Below are 21,244 nucleotides of genomic sequence, written 5' to 3' on the forward strand. Positions count from 1 at the left end.
TGCCGAGAAAAGACCAGCTAAAAAAAGGACCGGAAGCTTCTCAAAACAAGGCAGGAAGCTTTGATAAAACCGGTAGCAAAAGCAAAGTAGTACGCTTAGAAGGGTCGGGTGTTTGAACATACGCTCGAGTCTGGTGTGTGATATATACCGTTAAGGAACAAATGAGAGCAACTAACTGGAGGTCGCCCCTTGTGAGGACCTCCAAGGGTCATTTTTAATTGTCCGGAGCATGTCAAGTGGTGCGTTCAGCCGATGGCACACGTCATGTGATGGGTGCTTCCTTTGGATTTTATTTATTTATTTGTATGCATTTTCAAGTTTTAGATGAGTTTTTTTTGGTTTTTTGGCCTTTTGGTCATCGCCCGGTTTTCTCTAGGTTTTGGAGGAAAAAATGCCCGAAATCTTCTAAGCCAAAAAATAATTGTGCTTCCACGAAAAGCACAAATTAACTTCTAATGGAGGCATATATTTGCTTCTGCGAAAAACACAATTGTTTAGGGTTTAGGGGAAAAAGAACTATGCTCCATGAGAAGCATATATTTACTTCTCGTTGAGGCACTGATTTGCCTTCGCGAGAAGCACAACTGTGCTCTGCAGAAAGAAAAAAAAAACCATGCCTCCACGAGAAACACATATTTGTTTCTTGTGAAGGCACATATTTGCTTCTACGAGGAAAATCTTCTCTGAAAAAAATATGCTTCCATAAGAAGCACACATTTGCTTCTCGTGGAAGCACATGTTTGCTTCCATAAGAAGCATAAAAATATGGATTTCCACGAGAATCACAAATTTGCTGTCATGGAGGCGCGAATTTGCTTTCGCAAGAAGCACAATTTTATCATTTTTATTGTTTTTCTGGTTTTTTGTTTCCGGTTTTTCTTTTGTTCATGAAAAAAAGTTTTTGGAAACCTACTAGGATCTTGTTTCACAGATCTACGCTTGTGAACAGACATATTTTACTGGGAAAGCCCAAAGGGTCTGTTTAGGACACATCTAGATGTGACATAGTTATGTTACATTTAATCTGATGTCCACTCTGTTTGTGATCTTTTTTTTTTGTCGTAGTCTTTTTTATTTTTTGTTGCTGCATTATATATTTGTGGGAGCTTAGATGTGACATCCTTAAAAAATATTTAGATATTAATTGGACAAATTGAAGCCGAAAATAAGGCCAGCATGAACGGGCTCTCGAGTTTTGTCCAAAGAAAAAAAAAACTCCAGAGGCCCTTTACCGTATTGCCGTGAGTGCAAGACATTGCCAAAACGGGAGCAGAAGCAAACAAACAATGTCGCCTTCTCCATTCGCGCCCGCGCTCTCATGGTCCTCCCTAAAACACGCCATGGTCATCGAGCTGCCGCTTGTCCATTGCCACTGCCCCTCGTCCTTCCCACGCGCACGCCCATGCATGCGCATCTGGCCAATCCTATCCCCGAATTGGAAAAGTAAAATGCAGTAAAAACGACGATTAATCCACAGCGTTGCATGACATGCGCACCACCTCCATGGGCACCTCGGTCGCCGTCACCGTCGCCTTCGCGGTCGTCCTCTTCCTTGCGCGGGCAACCCATGCCGAGATCAGGACAACGCTCATCGTGTCGGACGCGCGGCCCCTGATCCTCTTCGAGCAGTTTGGCTTCGCGCGAGGCGGCAAGGCCGCCCTCTCCATCCGCCGCTCGGCATGGAACCTCCGGCCGGGGTCACGCCTCGCCGGAGTCGACCCCACCCTCATGGGATTCGTCCTCATCTCGGGAACGCAGTTCCCGAAGATCAACAACGCGTCCCAGTACGCCGCCGCCGACCCAGGAGGCGGCAGCTTCTGCGTACTCACGAGCGGGTTCGCCGTCCCGATGATCCGGCTCAGCGACGTGCCGCCTGGAGGCGCCACCAGCATCCTGAGCATCGACGACCCCGACGAGTACGCGGTGGTGTTCAACAACTGCCAGGAGGGCGCGGAGGTGACCATGGACGTGCGCACCGAGATGTACAACGTGCGGGGCGGCGTCCCCGACGGGCTGAGGGACTACCTCCCCGTGGGGCTCCAGCCGCTGCCCAACATCTACACCGTGGTGTCGGTGGTGTACTTCGTGTTCCTGGCGGTGTGGGTGTGGACGTGCCTGCGGAAGCGCGCGGCGGCGGAGCGGATCCACGTGGTGATGGGCGCGCTGCTGCTGTTCAAGGCGCTCAAGATGGCGTGCGCGGCGGAGGACACGTGGTACGTGGAGTCCACGGGCACGCCGCACGGCTGGGACGTCGCCTTCTACGTCTTCGGCTTCTTCAAGGGCGTCCTGCTCTTCACCGTCATCGTGCTCATCGGCACCGGCTGGTCCTTTCTCAAGCCCTACCTCCAGGTCACTGATTGGAATTCAACATGGATCATCTTTTTAAATTCTCAATTACGCAATGCAACATCGGTCATCTTTTAAATCTGATTTGTGGATTGGCAGGAGCGGGAGAAGAACGTGCTGATGATAGTGATCCCGCTGCAAGTGATCGAGAACCTGGTGCTGGTGGTGATCGGGGAGACGGGGCCGACGGGGCGGGACTGGGTGGTGTGGAACCACGTGTTCCTGCTGGTGGACGTCATCTGCTGCTGCGCCGTCTTCTTCCCCATCATCTGGTCCATCCGGGGCCTGCGCGAGGCCTCCAAGACCGACGGCAAGGCGGCGCGCAACCTCCACAAGCTCACCCTCTTCAAGCGCTTCTACATCGTCGTCGTCGGCTACCTCTACTTCACCCGGATCATCGTCTCCGCCTTCCTCGCCGTGCTCAACTACAAGTACCAGTGGGGCGTCAACGTCGCCGTCGAGGCCGCCAGCTTCGCCTTCTATGTCTTCGTCTTCTACAACTTCCACCCGGTGGAGAAGAACCCGTACCTGTACGTCGGCGACGACGAGGAGGAGTCTGCCGGTGGACAGCTCGAGATGGACGAGCGGGCTTTCTAAGCTTTAGTTCATACTGTAGTACGAAGCATGCACGTTTCCAAGTGTGTATACAGTTTTTTTCGATAAAGGGCGATTTTATTATCTCAAAATGTAGCATCAAAGTGATACAAAGCATTAAGAGTATCACCCGGCCTCTGCATAACTAGGATACACACAGCCAAATACCAGTAGTCTGATAAACAGAAATATAAAAGACCGACAATTCGGCAACAGTAGAGTCCATAGACCGACACTATGCCTATGTCGAAAGAGATGGTGGACCGAGCCGGAGATTATGCTGCCATCCATGTTGGGTAAAAACCTCCGTAGCCACCTGCTCCAACAGCGTACACACCGCCTTGAATAGCGGTTGGTACTCTGCTCGTTGTAGCGTATACCACGTACGAAGCGAGTGCGTACAACGGAAAATAACCTGCAAAGGAGAAACAGTTTTGTCATTAAAAACAACATCATTTCTACATAGCCAAAGCGACCATAGTAAGGCATATGCTCCCACCCTTATTAGCGTTTTGTATGCATTTGAAATACCGTCTGGCCAATGACCAAAAATATTGGCAACACTTGTGGGCGGATACAAATTTAACGCTATTTGGATGGTTGACCACGTAGAACGCACAAACTTACAGTGAAAAAAGAGGTGTTTAATTGTCTCGTCATGAGTACAAAAACAACACTTCTTACTTCCCGACCTGTTGCGTCGTGCGAGGTTGTCTTTTGTTAGCACAACTCCCCTACGGAGATACCACATGAATATTTTGACTTTAAATGATACCTTCGCTTTCCAATTTTTTTATTACTCACTGGTACCTCAGAATGCGTGAGTGCACGATACATTGAGTCTACTGTGAAAGACCCCGATGTAGTAAGGTTCCAGCGAAACATATCACGACCTTGTGTCAGGATAATCGAATCCAGACGGGACAATAGATTATTCCATGACATAAGTCGGGTGCCAATCAAATCCCGCCTGAACTAAATATTTGGCGGGGATGAGCTGAGCACTTGCACAATAGTATTATTCTTATCGCGTGCAATGTTGTATAAGGCTGGGTATTGTTCTCGGAGGCTAGCATTGCCTAGCCAGATGTCTTCCCAAAAACGAATCTCTGATCCGTCCTTTATCGCGAAAGACCCAAAGCGAAAGAGATGTTTCTTTGCCGCCATTAGGCCGGCCCAAAAGTGTGAGTCTCCAGGTTTCCAATATACCTGATGTTGGAAATATGCCCTAGAGGCAATAATAAAATGGTTATTATTATATTTCCTTGTTCATGATAATTGTCTATTGTTCATGCTATAATTGTGTTATCCGGAAATCATAATACATGTGTGAATACATAAACCACAACATGTCCCTAGTGAGCCTCTAGTTGACTAGCTCGTTGATCAACAGATAGTCATGGTTTCCTGACTATGGACATTGGATGTCATTGATAACGGGATCACATCATTAGGAGAATGATGTGATGGACAAGACCCAATCCTAAGCATAGCACAAAGATCGTGTAGTTCGTTTGCTAGAGCTTTTCCAATGTCAAGTATCATTTCCTTAGACCATGAGATCGTGCAACTCCCGGATGCCGTAGGAGTGCTTTGGGTGTACCAAACGTCACAACGTAACTGGGTGACTATAAAGGTGCACTACGGGTATCTCCGAAAGTGTCTGTTGAGTTGGCACGGATCGAGACTGGGATTTGTCACTCCGTATGACGGAGAGGTATCTCTGGGCCCACTCGGTAATGCATCATCATAATGAGCTCAATGTGACTAAGGAGTTAGCCACGGGATCATGCATTACGGTACGAGTAAAGTGACTTGCCGGTAACGAGATTGAATAAGGTATTGGGATACCGACGATCGAATCTCGGGCAAGTAACGTACCGATTGACAAAGAGAATTGTATACGGGATTGATTGAATCCTCGACATCGTGGTTCATCCGATGAGATCATCGTGGAACATGTGGGAGCCAACATGGGTATCCAGATCCCGCTGTTGGTTATTGACCGGAGAGTCGTCTCGGTCATGTCTGCATGTCTCCCGAACCCGTAGGGTCTACACACTTAAGGTTCGGTGACGCTAGGGTTGTAGAGATATTAGTATGCGGAAACCCGAAAGTTGTTAGGAGTCCCGGATGAGATCCCGGACGTCACGAGGTGTTCCGGAATGGTCCGGAGATGAAGAATTATATATAGGAAGTCTAGTTTCGGCCACCGGGAAAGTTTCGGGGGTTATCGGTATTGTACCGGGACCACCGGAAGGGTCCCGGGGGTCCACCGGGTGGGGCAACCTATCGCGGAGGGCCCCATGGGCTGAAGTGGGGAGGGGAACCAGCCACTGGTGGGCTGGTGCGCCCCCCATGGGCCTCCCCTGCGCCTAGGGTTGGAAACCCTGGGGGTGGGGGGGCGCCCCACTTGGCTTCGGGGGCAAGCCACCCCCTTGGCCGCCGCCCCCCCTCAGATGGGATCTCCAGGGGGCCGGTGCCCCCCAGGGCCCCTATAAATAGTGGGGGGAGGGAGGGCAGCCGCACCCCAGCCCCTGGCGCCTCCCTCTCCCTCCCGCTTGCGCTTGGCGAAGCCCTGCCGGGATCCCCGCTACTTCCACCACCACGCCGTCGTGCTGCTGGATCTCCATCAACCTCTCCTTCCCCCTTGCTGGATCAAGAAGGAGGAGACATCGCTGCTTTGTACGTGTGTTGAACGCGGAGGTGCCGTCCGTTCGGCGCTCGGTCATCGGTGATTTGGATCACGACGAGTACGACTCCATCAACCCCGTTCACTTGAACGCTTCCGCTCGCGATCTACAAGGGTATGTAGATGCACTCCTTTCCCCTCGTTGCTAGTAAACTCCATAGATGGATCTTGGTGATGCGTAGAAAATTTTAAAATTGTGCAACGATCCCCAACAGTGGTATCAGAGCCAGGCCTATGCGTAGTTACTATGCACGAGTAGAACGCAAAGCAGTTGTGGGCGTAGATGTTGTCAATTTTTCTTGCCACTACTAGTCTTATCTTGTTTCGGAGGTATTGTGGGATGAAGCGGCCCGGACCGACCTTACACGTACGCTTACGTGAGACAGGTTCCACCGACTCACATGCACTAGTTGCATAAGGTGGCTAGCGGGTGTCTGTCTCTCCCACTTTAGTCGGAACGGATTCGATGAAAAGGGTCCTTATGAAGGGTAAATAGAAATTGGCATATCACGTTGTGGTTTTACGTAGGTAAGAAACGTTCTTGCTAGAAACCTATAGAAGCCACGTAAACACTTGCAACAACAATTAGAGGACGTCTAACTTGTTTTTGCAGCATGTGCCTTGTGATGTGATATGGCCAAAAGGATGTGATGAATCAGATATATGTGATGTATGAGATTGATCATGTTCTTGTAATAGGAATCACGACTTGCATGTCGATGAGTATGACAACCGGCAGGAGCCATAGGAGTTGTCTTTATTTTTGTATGACCTGCGTGTCATTGAATAACGCCATGTAAATTACTTTACTTTATTGCTAAACACGTTAGCCATAGAAGTAGAAGTAATCGTTGGCGTGACAACTTCATGAAGACACGATGATGGAGATCATGGTGTCATGCCGGTGACGAAGATGATCATGGCGCCCCGAAGATGGAGATCAAAGGAGCAAAATGATATTGGCCATATCATGTCACTATTATGATCCCTTATAATAATTTCAAGAATGTGTTCCCCCTAACTGCGCACCGTTGCGAAGGTTCGTTGTTTCGAAGCACCACGTGATGATCGGGTGTGATAGATTCTAACGTTCGCATACAACGGGTGTTGACGAGCCTAGCATGTACAGACATGGCCTCGGAACACACGCAATACACTTAGGTTGACTTGACGAGCCTACCATGTACAGACATGGCCTCGGAACACGGAAGACCGAAAGGTCGAGCATGAGTCGTATAGAAGATACGATCAACATGAAGATGTTCACCGACCTTGACTAGTCCGTCTCACGTGATGATCGGACACGGCCTAGTTAACTCGGATCATGTTTCACTTAGATGACTGGAGGGATGTCTATCTGAGTGGGAGTTCATTGAATAATTTAATTAGATGAACTTAATTATCATGAACTTAGTCTAAAATCTTTACAATATGTATTGTAGATCAAATGGCCCACGTTGCCCTCAACTTCAACGCGTTCCTAGAGAAAACCAAGCTGAAAGATGATGGCAACAACTATACGGACTGGGTCCGGAACCTGAGGATCATCCTCATAGCTGCCAAGAAAGATTATGTCCTAGAAGCACCGCTAGGTGAAGCACCCATCCCAGAGAACCAAGACGTTATGAACGCTTGGCAATCACGTGTTGATGATTACTCCCTCGTTCAGTGCGGCATGCTTTACAGCTTAGAACCGGGGCTCCAAAAGCGTTTTGAGAAACATGGAGCATATGAGATGTTCAAAGAGCTGAAAATGGTTTTCCAAGCTCATGCCCGGGTCGAGAGATATGAAGTCTCCGACAAGTTCTTCAGTTGTAAAATGGAGGAAAATAGTTCTGTCAGTGAGCACATACTCAAAATGTCTGGGTTACACAACCGCTTGTCTCAGCTGGGAGTTAATCTCCTGGATGACGCGGTCATTGACAGAATCCTTCAGTCGCTTCCACCAAGCTACAAGAGCTTTGTGATGAACTTCAATATGCAGGGGAGGGAAAAGACCATTCCTGAGGTATATTCAGTGCTGAAATCAGCGGAGGTGGAGATCAAAAAGGAACATCAAGTGTTGATGGTGAATAAAACCACTAAGTTCAAGAAAGGCAAGGGTAAGAAGAACTTCAAGAAGGATGACAAGGGAGTTGCCCCGCCCGGTAAGCCAGTTGCCGGGAAGAAGTCAAAGAATGGACCCAAGCCTGAGACTGAGTGCTTTTATTGCAAGGGAAGTGGTCACTGGAAGTGGAACTGCCCCAAATACTTAGCGGACAAGAAGGCCGGCAACACCAAAGGTATATGTGATATACATGCAATTGATGTGTACCTTACCAGTACTCGTAGTAGCTCCTGGGTATTTGATACCGGTGAGGTTGCTCATATTTGTAACTCAAAACAGGAGCTGCGGAATAAGCGGAGACTGGCGAAGGACGAGGTGACGATGCGCGTCGGGAATGGTTCCAAGGTCGATGTGATCGCCGTCGGCACGCTGCCTCTACATTTACCTGCGGGATTAGTTTTAAACCTCAATAATTGTTATTTAGTGCCAGCTTTGAGCATGAACATTGTATCAGGATCTCGTTTAATTCTAGATGGCTACTCATTTAAATCCGAGAATAATGGTTGTTCTATTTATATGAGAGATATGTTTTATGGCCATGCCCCTCTGGTCAATGGTTTATTCTTAATGAATCTCGAACGTGATGTTACACATATTCATAGTGTGAATACCAAAAGATGTAAAGTTGATAACGATAGTCCCACATACTTGTGGCACTGCCGCCTTGGTCACATTGGTGTGAAGCGCATGAAGAAGCTCCATGCTGATGGACTTTTAGAGTCTCTCGATTATGAATCATTTGACACATGCGAACCATGCCTCATGGGCAAAATGACCAAGACTCCGTTCTCCGGAACAATGGAGCGAGCAACCAACTTATTGGAAATCATACATACCGATGTGTGTGGTCCAATGAGTGTTGAGGCTCGCGGAGGATATCGTTATGTTCTCACTCTCACTGATGACTTGAGTAGATATGGGTATGTCTACCTAATGAAACACAAGTCTGAGACCTTTAAAAAGTTCAAGGAATTTCAGAGTGAGGTTGAGAATCAACGTGACAGAAAAATAAAGTTCCTACGATCAGATCGTGGAGGGGAATATTTAAGTCAAGAATTTGGCACACACTCAAGGAAATGTAGAATCGTTTCACAACTCACGCCGCCTGGAACACCTCAGCGAAATTGTCGTGGAATTGTCACGTCAGATGTCCTCGAGCAAGGACTTAGTCGTAGAGCCATCGCAGCTAGGAAGCTTAAAGGGGTTAAACGGGACAAGGAACACGAGGGTTATACTGGTTCGACCCCTTGAGGTGGTATTGATTAGGGTTTCGATGACCAGGAGCTAAACCGCTCTGCCTGGTTATCGTTTTTGGTCTTGCTTGTCCCTAAAGCGCCGCCGGGTCGTCCCTTTATATAGAGAGGTTGAAACCCAGCGGCTCTCAGAGTCCCGGCCGGCTCATAACAGTGTCCGGCTCGGACTCTCAACTATTCTTGCCTTACACTACAAGTTTCACCATAACGGCGGTTATTACTACGGGCCTTGAGCCATCTCCGGGTCTTTAAGCCCATTATTGACCCGCCGTCTTCAAGTTTGGTACTGGGCTTCGCGTGATGACCATTATGACGTAACCCGGCCCTCCTGGGCGGGTGACTCTAATGGTTATATCCTCAACATTAGGCCCCAGATTGATTTGAACCGGTTCATGTCAATCTTCAATCCCTTCGAGAGAAAATCTTCCGGCTTATATTGCGCGAAGGTTATAACCCGCCGTGACGTCATCTTCTGGATTCCTGGTAACCCGCCATGACGTCATCTTCCATTAAGTTCATTTTTTTATTCTGTCATATCCCAACGGATCTTATCTTTAATGGCTATCCCGAAAATCGAGGCGCTTCTGTGGCGAGATAATCACGCCTTGGCCTCCTCGTTTCTCGCGCCCACTTATTATCCGCACCTTATAAATAAGCCCGGCCCATAAGCCTTCATTTTCTTACCTCCTCCATCGTCTTCCTCCTCTGACTCCCGAGAGCTCGAGCTCCGCCGCCGCCGCCGCTCCCCTGGTCTTCGTCAACCTTGGCCGCTGCATCACCCTGACCTGGTCCAGGGAAACGGCGGCAACCTTCGCGACTCGTCAACACCCGTAAGTCCTTGCCACTCCATAGAATAGATCCGCATTAGGGTTCTTGCCGTTCTCCCCGGTTCTTCGCAGTTCGTCGCCATTTCTTCACAGTTTCTTCTACACGCCCCCCTTAGATCCAGAAACCATACAGAACTCGTGCGGCTGCGGTTTCGCACCCATTTTCAACAGTAGCATGCCCCCTTTACTTGCAAAGAGATCCCCTTAGAGCTCATGAACTTCTCTGTATCAGCTTTCTAGGTCTAGAAATTTTTCTTTCTAGTCGATCGTTTGATCCAAAATAATTACTGCGATATGTGAAACTTGTTTGCGCCACACTTAGTCAAAAATTGCATCTGTTAGCTATGGCGGCTCATATCTCCAGCTTAAAAGAGGCCATGCGCTGTGAAATTTCCGGCTCATTTATGATAGAGTTTTAAACAACTTGAACTACTCACGATGCCCACAGCGGCTTAGATAACCCGACGCAATTAGCCATATGTCATTAGGCCCCTTCATAAGCCGCCAGCTTGAATACTGAACTGTAATCTTCCTCCGGCTTATAGTTGAACCGGACATTTCCTTTTGTCATAGGCTTTCGTCTTTCACAATGCCGCCCAAGGCTCCCAAGGCACCCATCACGTGCAACTGGATGAACTCCAACGTTACTGATGATACTTTAGCTGATTTCGTGAAGACGGGTTATCTGCCAAAAAAGGAGGTCATGTCCTATCGTGCCCCTGACCCGTCGGAAGAAAGACCTCAACCAAGAGATGGCGAGGTTGTGATATTTGCTGATCACATGAGCCGGGGCTTCGCACCTCCCGGCTCAAAATTCTTTAGAGACATTATGAACTTCTTCGATCTGCGGCCGCAAGACATAGGACCCAATTCCGTGTCAAATATTTGCAACTTTCAAGTATTCTGCGAAGTATATCTTGGAGAAGAGCCCAGCCTACTGCTCTTTAGGGAGCTGTTTTATCTGAACCGCCAGAACGAGTGCGCCAACGGGCCGAGCTTGGAACTTGGTGGAATCTCCATTCAACGACGGAGAGATTGCCTCTTTCCTTATGCTGAGCCGCCAAGCCACCCAAAGGACTGGAATCAGACATGGTTCTACTGCCAGGATACTTCTTCGGCTGATGAGAACCCTCTGCCCGGCTTTCGTGCCCTACGTCTGGAACCAAATCACCCCCTGCCCGACAAACTATCTCAGTCTGAGCGTCAACCACTGATCCCCACCATCAACAAGATTAAGTCTCTTCTGGGAAATGTACTCAACGGCATTGATCTGGTCCAGGTCTGGATTTCTTGGCGGGTGATCCCCTTGAGCCGCCGCCCCGGCTTAATGTGTGATTACACGGGCCAGAAAGATGACCCTCTGCGGCACAGCTGCAACGATCTACCTGAGGACGTCATTGACGACATGGCCAAGTCCCTCTTGAATGAGAGCTTGACAGACCGCGGGAGGACCGGCTTAAGCCCCTTCTGCCAAACTAACCCGGCTCCGGCGGTAAGCTACCAATCTGAGCACTTTTACTTCCATTTTAACAATTTTCGTTTTAACTTCAAGGAAACCTTTGTTGCACTTTTTCAGGCTAATGACAAGTTCTGGAAGGTCAAGTATGACCATGAGGCTGCCAAAAAAGCCAGGAAGGCTAAAAAAGCCGCCAGGAGAGCCGCGCCCCGCAAGAAGGGGAGTAAGCCTAGCGCCTTAGAGCTGCTTCAGTTAGATGATAGCTCCGAGTCAGAGGTAACCTTTGATTCGTTAGACTCTTATTTTGCTTTTCGTCTGTTTGTTAACCACCTTATTGACTTGATTATCCGCAGGATGATACCGGAGCGAGTAACCCGGTGACTGAAGAGGTAACTATACTTTCCTCCGACTCGGACCCCTTGCCAAGGCTGAAAGTCCGAAGAGTAACCCGGAAAGTAAGATTTTCGCATCCTTTAGCTTATCAAGATCCTCAATTTCTTTTGAAGCAACAGATTTATGAGAGCCAGAGGCAAACCCGGGCCAGCAAGGATACAGACCTCTCCTCCGGCTTACCTGAAGCATCAAGAAAGCGCCGCACCGAGGTTATCTCCGACTTATATCCTTTCCATCCTTTGGCGGGCATCACTCGCCAACCACTCAATTCTTCTGATTCAAACTATCAGGAAACTTCACCTTCCTCCGGTGACTCCATGCAATCTAACTTGCCGGCTTTCAAGACCGTGCCCGGGTAATGATAATCATCTCATTTTGTGCTTATCTTATTTATGTTTTTTGTACTAACCTTTTGACCTTTAGCGCCCAAGCCAAGCTCAGCAAGAGGGCCAAGAAGAATAAACCGGTCGAAGAGCCGGTGCCGACTGAACCGGAAGCTTTTGCTCATGAACCGCCATCCGCCTCAGCTCCTGAAACTACCGCCCCAACTGACGAGCAAGTCGTAGAGGGTCCTAATAACCCGGAGATCCCCAGCCCAGCTCAACCGGCCGATGACCCGGACGTTGTAATCACTCGGACGGAGTTTGTCGAGCCGGGGAGACCCACTGTGCTGGCTAAATGCTCTGCCAAGGAAGAACTGCTGGAGCGGCGCAGGGCCAGACTGGATATCACTGACTATGCTAACTTGAGCATTGGATACATTGTTTCTGGTTACATTGGTCAAGTGCACAACAGCCGGGACCTGGAGGTTGACATGGTGAAGCAGATACAGCAAAAATCTGAGGTACAACTCTCTTGCTTACTCCATAGTCATCCTTACCATGCTAGCCCCCAAGTCTATTACTTATGATAGAATATGTTGTAGACTTAACTTCCGGCTTACCTTCATGAACCGGCAATTATAAATAGAATCTTTCAGCATACATTAGCCCCCAAGTGCCAAGTGTCTTTGCTTGCAAAGTGCTTGGGACTTTAATATTGCATAGTAATCACTCACACTGTAACCCGGAATTTGTACAGGCTGCCTGCAAGAAATTTGAGTCGGAAATCTCTGAGCTGAAAAACCGCCTGGACACTCAGGAAACGGAGACCGGGAAGGCCAACGCCAAATTTGAGTTCAGTGTTGCTGCACAAGAAAAGCTGAAGAAGAAATTTGAAACAAAAAGAAAGACTTGGGCCGAGGAGAAAACTGGTTTGCTCAGTCGGGCCGAACAAGCAGAGGCTGCTCTGACTGAGACAACCGCCGAACTCTCCGGCTTAAAACGCAATGTGTCACAGATGGTTTCTGCAATCTTCGGTGAGTCATGTTGCCAGCCTTTAACAAGTTTACATTTTTTATGTCCTATAAGTCCCACCATTGCCATTCAGCTCACCTGACTTTGTCAAACAGGTCCCAGAAGCTCCAACCTTAATCAAAATGTTCTGACCAAGCTGAAGGCCGTGTACACCTTGGTGGAGCAACTCTACACCGGGTCTCAGCGTGCGTTAGCCGTTGTGGCTCTGTCCAACGAGGTTCCGACTCATCTGGCGGACGTACTCAGGCGGCTTGCCGTTCTTCCTCAGCGCTTCCAAGAGCTAAGACGGGCCTCTGCAAGAGCCGGAGCTATAGCTGCTTTGAGCCGGGCCAAGGCTTTTCTCCCAGAGCTAGACCCGGCCGACATCGCTCTTGGATACCCCAGCCTGAAAGAAGACGGCACCCCCTTTGACCAGAAAGATTTCGCTGCCTGTGTGAAGAGCGTGCGCCCGGTGGCCACCCTGATTGGGAACGACACCGACCTTACCAAGTATCAGCCGGGCTATGACGCAGAAAATCAGAGGATCCCCACTCCATGCTATGAAGCAATCAACTTGATCCCTCCGACTCGTAAGCATACCTTCTCCCCAGAAGTTGACCCGGCCGGGTTAATTGATGACGAGGCTCAATTTGAAGCTTTGAGCGGCATTGACTGGAAATCATCAACCTTCCAGGTCATGGAATCAGCCGGAGGAGCGGAGAGGGATGAGCCGGAAGCTTCGACTCAACAAGCACCTTGACTTTTAGGCGGCTCATGGTTACACCTTAAAACAAAGCCTCACCTTTTGGACTCGGGGAGTCTTGTAATAGAGTAGGACAAACACTTAATTTTGTCATGCCATCGTGCACGTGTTGAATGCTTAACTCTATTTAAGCTGCTTCTTCATATTCCTCCGGGTTATAATTGATCATTTATTTTCCTTAAGTTTGAAGAACTGTCTTTAGCCATCCTGCATAGAAAAACAAATCACAAGTCTCTGGGCGGCTTACCGCACTGAGAATCATAGACCTTATATATAACCCGGAATATGAACAAAAGTCACCAAAGACTGGCCCTCAATTATATCCTCGATGTAACCATAATAGCATACTTACAAGCCTTCAAGTATCCTTCCGGTTTATGTAACCCGAACAATGAGGTCGAGATCTCAACTCCGGTTCACCAGCATTAATAATGCTTATTATGTGCTATCAACGTTGTGAATCAAAGTTAAGTCGGCAAAGTAAGAACCGCCCTTGCACACTGTTGATATGACCAGAAGAACTTGTTACAGATCAGAAGATCAAAACTCAGGGGCTTCCGGTTCGAATACGACCAGAGAACCGTCCCAAAGGGGTTAAGCTAAGATTCGAATGCGATCATATAGCCCCCAGTGGCTTTGGCGTTGCCGATCAAGAGGGTACCGACAGCTATGTTCTCTTTGGTTTGAATACGACCCATGTTTGAACAGGAAGCCCCCAAATGACCTTGAGAGTTGTTTAACGACGCTGATTCGAATACGATCCACGTCGGTTCCCAAAGGGGGGCGAGCTATGATTCAAATATGATCAAACAAAACTCCCCAATGAGCTCGGCAGTTTGCCAATCAAGTGGGTATCGACAGCTATGTTCTCTTTGGTTCGAATACGACCTATGTTTGAACAGGAAGCCCCCAAGTGATCATGTTGTTAACGGCTAGATTCGGATACGATCATCAGCCGGATCCACCTCCAAGTGACCATGTGATGTTGTAATGGAAATAACACATTTACCTTTGGAGGAGAAAAGGACAGAGGTCCTGCTTTATTATTTATCATAATATATAAATGGCTATAGAAATATGTACATTATGAGAGCCGGTGGCTCAAGTGTAATAAGGTCGAAGCTGAGCTATATTCCATGGCCGACGGGTCTCTTCCTCCGACTTACGTGACTCCTTGTGCTCCCGAACATCGATAAGGTAGTATGAACCGTTGTGCAAGTCCTTGCTGACCACAAAGGGCCCTTCCCAAGGCGGGGATAACTTGTGTGAATCTGTTTGATCTTGGATAAGCCGGAGGACCAGATCACCTTCCTGGAAGACCCGAGACTTAACCCGGCGGCTGTGATAACGACGCAGGTCTTGTTGGTAAATCGCTGAGCGAGCTGCTGCCACATCACGCTGTTCGTCCAACAAGTCAAGAGCATCTTGGCGCGCCCGCTCATTATCCGCCTCAACATAAGCCGCCACTCGAGGCGAGTCATGACGGATGTCGCTAGGGAGGACTGCTTCCGCTCCATAAACCATGAAGAAAGGCGTGTAACCCGTAGATCTGTTAGGAGTAGTATTGATGCTCCATAACACGGAGGGTAACTCCTCCACCCAACAACCCGGCGTCCGTTGCAAAGGGACCAAAAGCCGGGGCTTGATGCCCTTCAAAATCTCCTGATTAGCTCTCTCAGCTTGACCATTGGATTGAGGGTGAGCCACTGATGAAACATCAAGTCGAATATGCTCTCGCTGACAAAACTTCTCCATGGCACCCTTAGACAGATTGGTACCATTGTCAGTTATAATGCTGTGTGGAAAACCAAAGCGAAATATCACCCTTTTCATGAACTGAACTGCTGTGGTCGCGTCACACTTGCTAACTGGCTCCGCCTCAACCCACTTTGTGAACTTGTCAACTGCCACCAAGAGGTGGGTCTTCTTATCCTTGGACCTTTTAAAAGGCCCAACCATATCAAGCCCCCAGACCGCAAATGGCCAAGTAATTGGAATCATCCTCAGCTCCTGAGCCGGCACATGAGCCCGTCGCGAGAACCTCTGACAACCATCACATTTACTGACCAAGTCTTCCGCATCAGCATGAGCCGTCAGCCAATAAAAACCATGACGAAAGGCTTTGGCCACAAGGGATTTTGAGCCGGCATGATGGCCACAATCCCCTTCATGAATCTCTCGTAAAATTTCTTGACCCTCCTCAGGGGAAACACAACGCTGGAAAGTTCCAGTAACACTGCGACGATGCAGCTCACCATTGATAATGACCATTGACTTAGACCGCCGGGTTATTTGTCTGGCCAAAGTTTCATCCTCAGGCAAATCTCCCCGGGTCATGTAAGCCAAGTATGGTACAGTCCAGTCTGGGGTGATGTGGAGAGCCGCCACCAACTGTGCCTCTGAGTCAGGAACAGCCAAGTCTTCCTCTGTAGGCAACTTAACAGAAGGGTTATGCAAGATGTCCAAGAAAGTATTAGGCGGCACCGGCTTTCGCTGAGAGCCCAGCCAGCTTAATGCATCAGCCGCCTCGTTCTTCCTGCGATCGATGTGCTCTACTTGGTAACCCTGAAAGTGTCCAGCAATGGCATCAACTTCACGGTGATAAGCCGCCATGAGAGGGTCCTTGGAATCCCACTTGCCTGACACTTGTTGGGCCACTAAATCTGAGTCGCCAAAGCACCTCACTAGGCTCAAACTCATCTCCTTAGCCATCTGAAGACCATGGAGCAAGGCCTCGTACTCAGCTACATTGTTAGTACAGGGAAACATCAACCGTAGCACATAACAAAACTTGTCACCTCGAGGGGAAGCTAATACAACTCCAGCCCCCGAGCCCTCCAATTGCCTAGACCCGTCGAAGTGTATAGTCCAATATGTATTATCCGGTTTCTCCTCAGGCACCTGCAGCTCTGTCCAATCATTGATGAAATCCACCAATGCTTGAGATTTGATAGCAGTGCGTGGCACATATTTCAGACCATGAGGCCCAAGCTCTATAGCCCACTTAACCACTCTCCCCGTGGCTTCTCTGTTTTGGATGATATCTCCTAGGGGAGCAGAACTAACCACCGTGATAGGGTGACCTTGGAAATAATGCTTAAGCTTCCGGCTTGCCATGAATACCCCATAAACAAGCTTCTGCCAATGTGGATACCGTTGCTTGGACTCAATGAGCACTTCACTGACGTAGTAAACCGGCCGCTGAACCGGATACTCCTTACCCTCTTCCTTGCGTTCCACCACCACAGCCACACTGACGGCTCGTGTGTTAGCGGCTACATACAGTAATAAGGGCTCCTTGTCAACCGGAGCAGCAAGAACTGGGGGCTCAGCCAGCTGTCTCTTCAAATCCTCAAAGGCAGCATTAGCAGCATCATTCCAGACAGAGTCATCTGTTTTCTTCATCAACTGGTACAGTGGCATGGCCCTTTCATCCAAACGGCTTATGAACCGGCTTAAAGCAGCGATGCGACCCGCCAGACGCTGGACGTCGTTTACACACGCCGGCTTAACCAGAGAGGTGATTGCCTTGATCTTTTCCGGGTTAGCTTCAATGCCTCTGTGAGAAACCAGAAAACCCAAGAGCTTGCCTGCAGGAGCACCAAAAACACACTTGGCCGGGTTAAGCATCATCTTGTAGACCCGGAGATTATCAAAGGTTTCTCTCAGATCATCTATCAAGGTCTCCTTCTCCCTGGATTTAACCACGATATCATCCACATAGGCATGAACATTGCGCCCAATCTGACTATGAAGGCAATTCTGCACACAACGCTGATAAGTCGCCTGTGCACTCTTGAGCCCAAAAGGCATAGATACATAACAGAAGGCTCCAAAAGGAGTGATGAACGTTGTCTTCTCCTGGTCCTTAACTGCCATTTTAATCTGATGGTATCCAGAATATGCATCCAAAAAACTTAAGCGCTCACAACCCGCCGTAGCATCAATAATCTGATCAATACGGGGGAGAGCAAAAGGATCTGCCGGACAAGCCTTGTTTAAATCTGTGTAATCCACACACATCCGCCAGGTGCCATTCTTCTTGAGCACGAGTACCGGGTTAGCTAACCATTCTGGATGAAAGACTTCAACAATAAACCCGGCCGCCAAGAGCCGGGCCACCTCCTCACCAATGGCTTTCCGCCTCTCCTCATTAAACCGCCGAAGGAATTGCCTGACCGGCTTAAATTTCGGATCAATATTGAGAGTGTGCTCAGCGAGTTCCCTAGGTACACCTGGCATGTCAGAAGGTTTCCATGCAAAAATGTCCCTGTTCTCATGGATGAACTCGATGAGCGCGCTTTCCTATTTCGGATCCAGATTGGCACTGATGCTAAACTGCTGAGATGAGTCACCTGGAACGAAGTCAACAAGTTTAGTCTCATCAGCTGACTTAAATTTCATTGCCGGCTCATGCTCCGTAGTCGGCTTTTTCAAAGATGTCATATCTGCCGGGTCAACATTGTCCTTGTAAAACTTCAACTCCTCTGTTGCACAAATAGATTCTGCATAAGCTGCATCACCTTCCTCACACTCCAAGGCTATCTTTCGGCTGCCATGAACCGTAATGGTCCCATTGTGACCCGGCATCTTGAGCTGTAAATACACGTAACACGGCCGTGCCATGAACTTGGCGTAAGCTGGCCGCCCAAATATAGCATGATACGGGCTTCTTATCTTGACCACCTCAAAGGTCAATTTTTCCGCCCTGTAGTTGTACTCATCTCCAAAAGCCACTTCCAGCTCGATCTTACCAACTGGATATGCCGACTTACCAGGCACCACACCATGGAAAACAGTATTGGACTGGCTGAGGTTCTTGTCAATCAACCCCATACGACGTAAGGTCTCATAATAGAGGATGTTGATGCTGCTGCCTCCGTCCATGAGCACTTTAGTGAACTTATATCCCCCCACCTGAGGAGCCACCACCAGGGCCAGGTAACCCGGGTTATCAACCCGGGGAGGGTGGTCTTCCCTACTCCACACAATCGGCTGCTCAGACCATCTTAAATAGCGTGGAACCGCCGGCTCAACAGCATTCACAGCCCTCTTATGAAGCTTCTGATCTCGCTTGCACAGGCTGGTGGTAAACACATGATACTGTCCACCATTGAGCTGCTTTGGATTGGTCTGGTATCCCCCCTGCTGCTGTTGATGACCCTGGCCGGACTGCTGATTAAAGCCCCCTTGAACATTCTGGGGATTGGAATTTGAGCCGCCGCCCGGGCCATGAAAGCCGCCGGCGCCTGAGCCGCCACCCGAGCCACTGTTGCCATTAAAGGCATTGGAATTCTTAAAGGCCTTCATGATTGCGTAATCTTTCCATAAATGAGTAGCTGGCTTCTCCCTAGAGCCATGCCTTGGACAAGGCTCATTCAACAACTGCTCAAGCGTCGGGCCTGACCCGCCGGCTCGGGGAGGTGGCCTCCCCTTACGACGCTGGTTGTTACCCTGTGAGCTGGCGTTGGCCACAAACTCCATGCTGCTATCAGCCTTACGCTTGCCACCTCCTTGATTCGCCGGGTTATGCTGAGGACCCTTGCCATTGCCGTTCTTCTTTCCCTTCCCTGTCCTTTCATCGTCTGACGCGGGGTCCTTGGTACTATCAGAGTCGGCGTACTTGATGAGAGCCACCACCAGCGTACCCATATCATTGCAATCGCGCTTGAGCCGCCCGAGTTTCATCTTCAGGGGTAGGAAACGACAATTCTGCTCCAACATTAAGACTGCAGAGCCGACATCCATCTTATCAGATGAATGTATTATCTCTTTGACCCGGCGAACCCAATGGGTTGTAGATTCACCCTCCTGCTATTTACAGTTAGTCAAATCCACAATTGACATAGACTGCCTACAGGTATCTTTGAAGTTTTGGATGAACCGGGCTTTCAGCTCAGCCCAAGACCCGATAGAATTCGGTGGCAGCCCTTTCAACCAAGTGCGGGCAGTCCCATCTAACATCATGGTGAAGTACTTGGCCATTGCCGCTTCGCTGACCTCCAGCAACTCCATGGCCATCTCGTAACTCTCGATCCAGGCTCCGGGTTGTAAATCAGCCGTATAATTAGGCACCTTCCTAGGCCCTTTGAAATCCTTGGGCAGACGTGTTGGAAATATGCCCTAGAGGCAATAATAAATTGGTTATTATTATATTTCCTTGTTCACGATAATCGTTTATTATCCATGCTGCAATTGTATTGATAGGAAACTCAAATACATGTGTGGATACATAGACAACACCATGTCCCTAGTAAGCCTCTAGTTGACTAGCTCGTTGATCAATAGATGGTTACGGTTTCCTGACCATGGACATTGGATGTCGTTGATAACGGGATCACATCATTAGGAGAATGATGTGATGGACAAGACCCAATCCTAAGCCTAGCACAAGATCGTGTAGTTCGTTTGCTCAGAGCTTTTCTAATGTCAAGTATCAGTTCCTTAGACCATGAGAATGTGCAACTCCCGGATACCGTAGGAATGCTTTGGGTGTACCAAACGTCACAACGTAACTGGGTGGCTATAAAGGTGCACTACAGGTATCTCCGAAAGTGTCTGTTGGGTTGGCACGAATGGAGACTGGGATTTGTCACTCCGTGTAAACGGAGAGGTATCTCTGGGCCCACTCGGTAGGACATCATCATAATGTGCACAATGTGACCAAGGAGTTGATCATGGGATGATGTGAGTTACAGAACGAGTAAAGAGACTTGCCGGTAACGAGATTGAACAAGGTATCGGGATACCGACGATCGAATCTCGGGCAAGTAACATACCGATGGACAAAGGGAATTGCATACGAGATTGAATCCCTGACATCGTGGTTCATCCGATGAGATCATCGTGGAACATGTGGGAGCCAACATGGGTATACAGATCCCGCTGTTGGTTATTGACCGGAGAACGTCTCGGTCATGTCTGCATGGTTCCCGAACCCGTAGGGTCTACACACTTAAGGTTCGATGACGCTAGGGTTATAGGGAATGGATATACGTGGTTACTGAATGTTGTTCGGAGTCCCGGATGAGATCCCGGACGTCACGAGGAGTTCCGGAATGGTCCGGAGGTAAAGATTTATATATGGGAAGTCCCGTTTTGGTCACCGGAAAAGTTTCGGGTGATATCGGTAATGTACCGGGACCACCGGGAGGGTCCCGGGGGTCCACCAGGTGGGGCCACCAGCCCCAGATGGCTGCGTGGGCCAAGTGTGGGAGGGGACCAGCCCCAGATGGGCTGGTGCGCCCCCCACCAAGGCCCAAGCGCATGGGAGAGTGGGAGGGGGCAAACCCTAGGTCCAGATGGGCCTTAAGGCCCACCCTAGTGGCGCCCCCCTCTCCTCCCCTTGGCCGCCCCCTTAGATGGGATCTAGGGCTGGCCGCCAGCCCTTGGGGTGGAAACCCTAGAGGGGGCGCAGCCCCCTCCCCCCTATATATAGTTGAGGTTTGGGGCTGCCCAAGACATGAGAACGTCTCTCTT

The 21,244-nt window shown here is 49.2% G+C and overlaps 1 protein-coding gene across 1 annotated transcript; it reads left to right on the forward strand.

Moving 5' to 3' along the window:
* The first annotated feature begins 1,503 nt into the window (after positions 1-1,503).
* On the forward strand, positions 1,504-3,022 carry LOC109758234 (protein CANDIDATE G-PROTEIN COUPLED RECEPTOR 7-like). The gene is made up of 2 exons (XM_020317081.4): positions 1,504-2,349; positions 2,446-3,022. The coding sequence occupies exons 1-2, from the start codon at positions 1,504-1,506 to the stop codon at positions 2,941-2,943; spliced, it is 1,344 nt and encodes a 447-aa protein (XP_020172670.1). The 3' UTR covers positions 2,944-3,022.
* The last annotated feature ends 18,222 nt before the right edge of the window (positions 3,023-21,244 follow it).

The sequence above is a fragment of the Aegilops tauschii genome, chromosome 6 (genome assembly GCF_002575655.3).
Source record: "Aegilops tauschii subsp. strangulata cultivar AL8/78 chromosome 6, Aet v6.0, whole genome shotgun sequence".
Taxonomy (NCBI): Eukaryota; Viridiplantae; Streptophyta; class Magnoliopsida; order Poales; family Poaceae; genus Aegilops; species Aegilops tauschii.

What these genes read in the sequence shown, in the direction of transcription:
- LOC109758234 (XM_020317081.4), top strand. Translation starts at nt 1,504, where the DNA reads ATGGGCACCTCGGTCGCCGTCACCGTCGCCTTCGCGGTCGTCCTCTTC. An exon ending in TTCTCAAGCCCTACCTCCAG is followed by an intron (nt 2,350 to 2,445) that starts GTCACTGATTGG and finishes GTGGATTGGCAG; the next exon opens with GAGCGGGAGAAGAACGTGCT.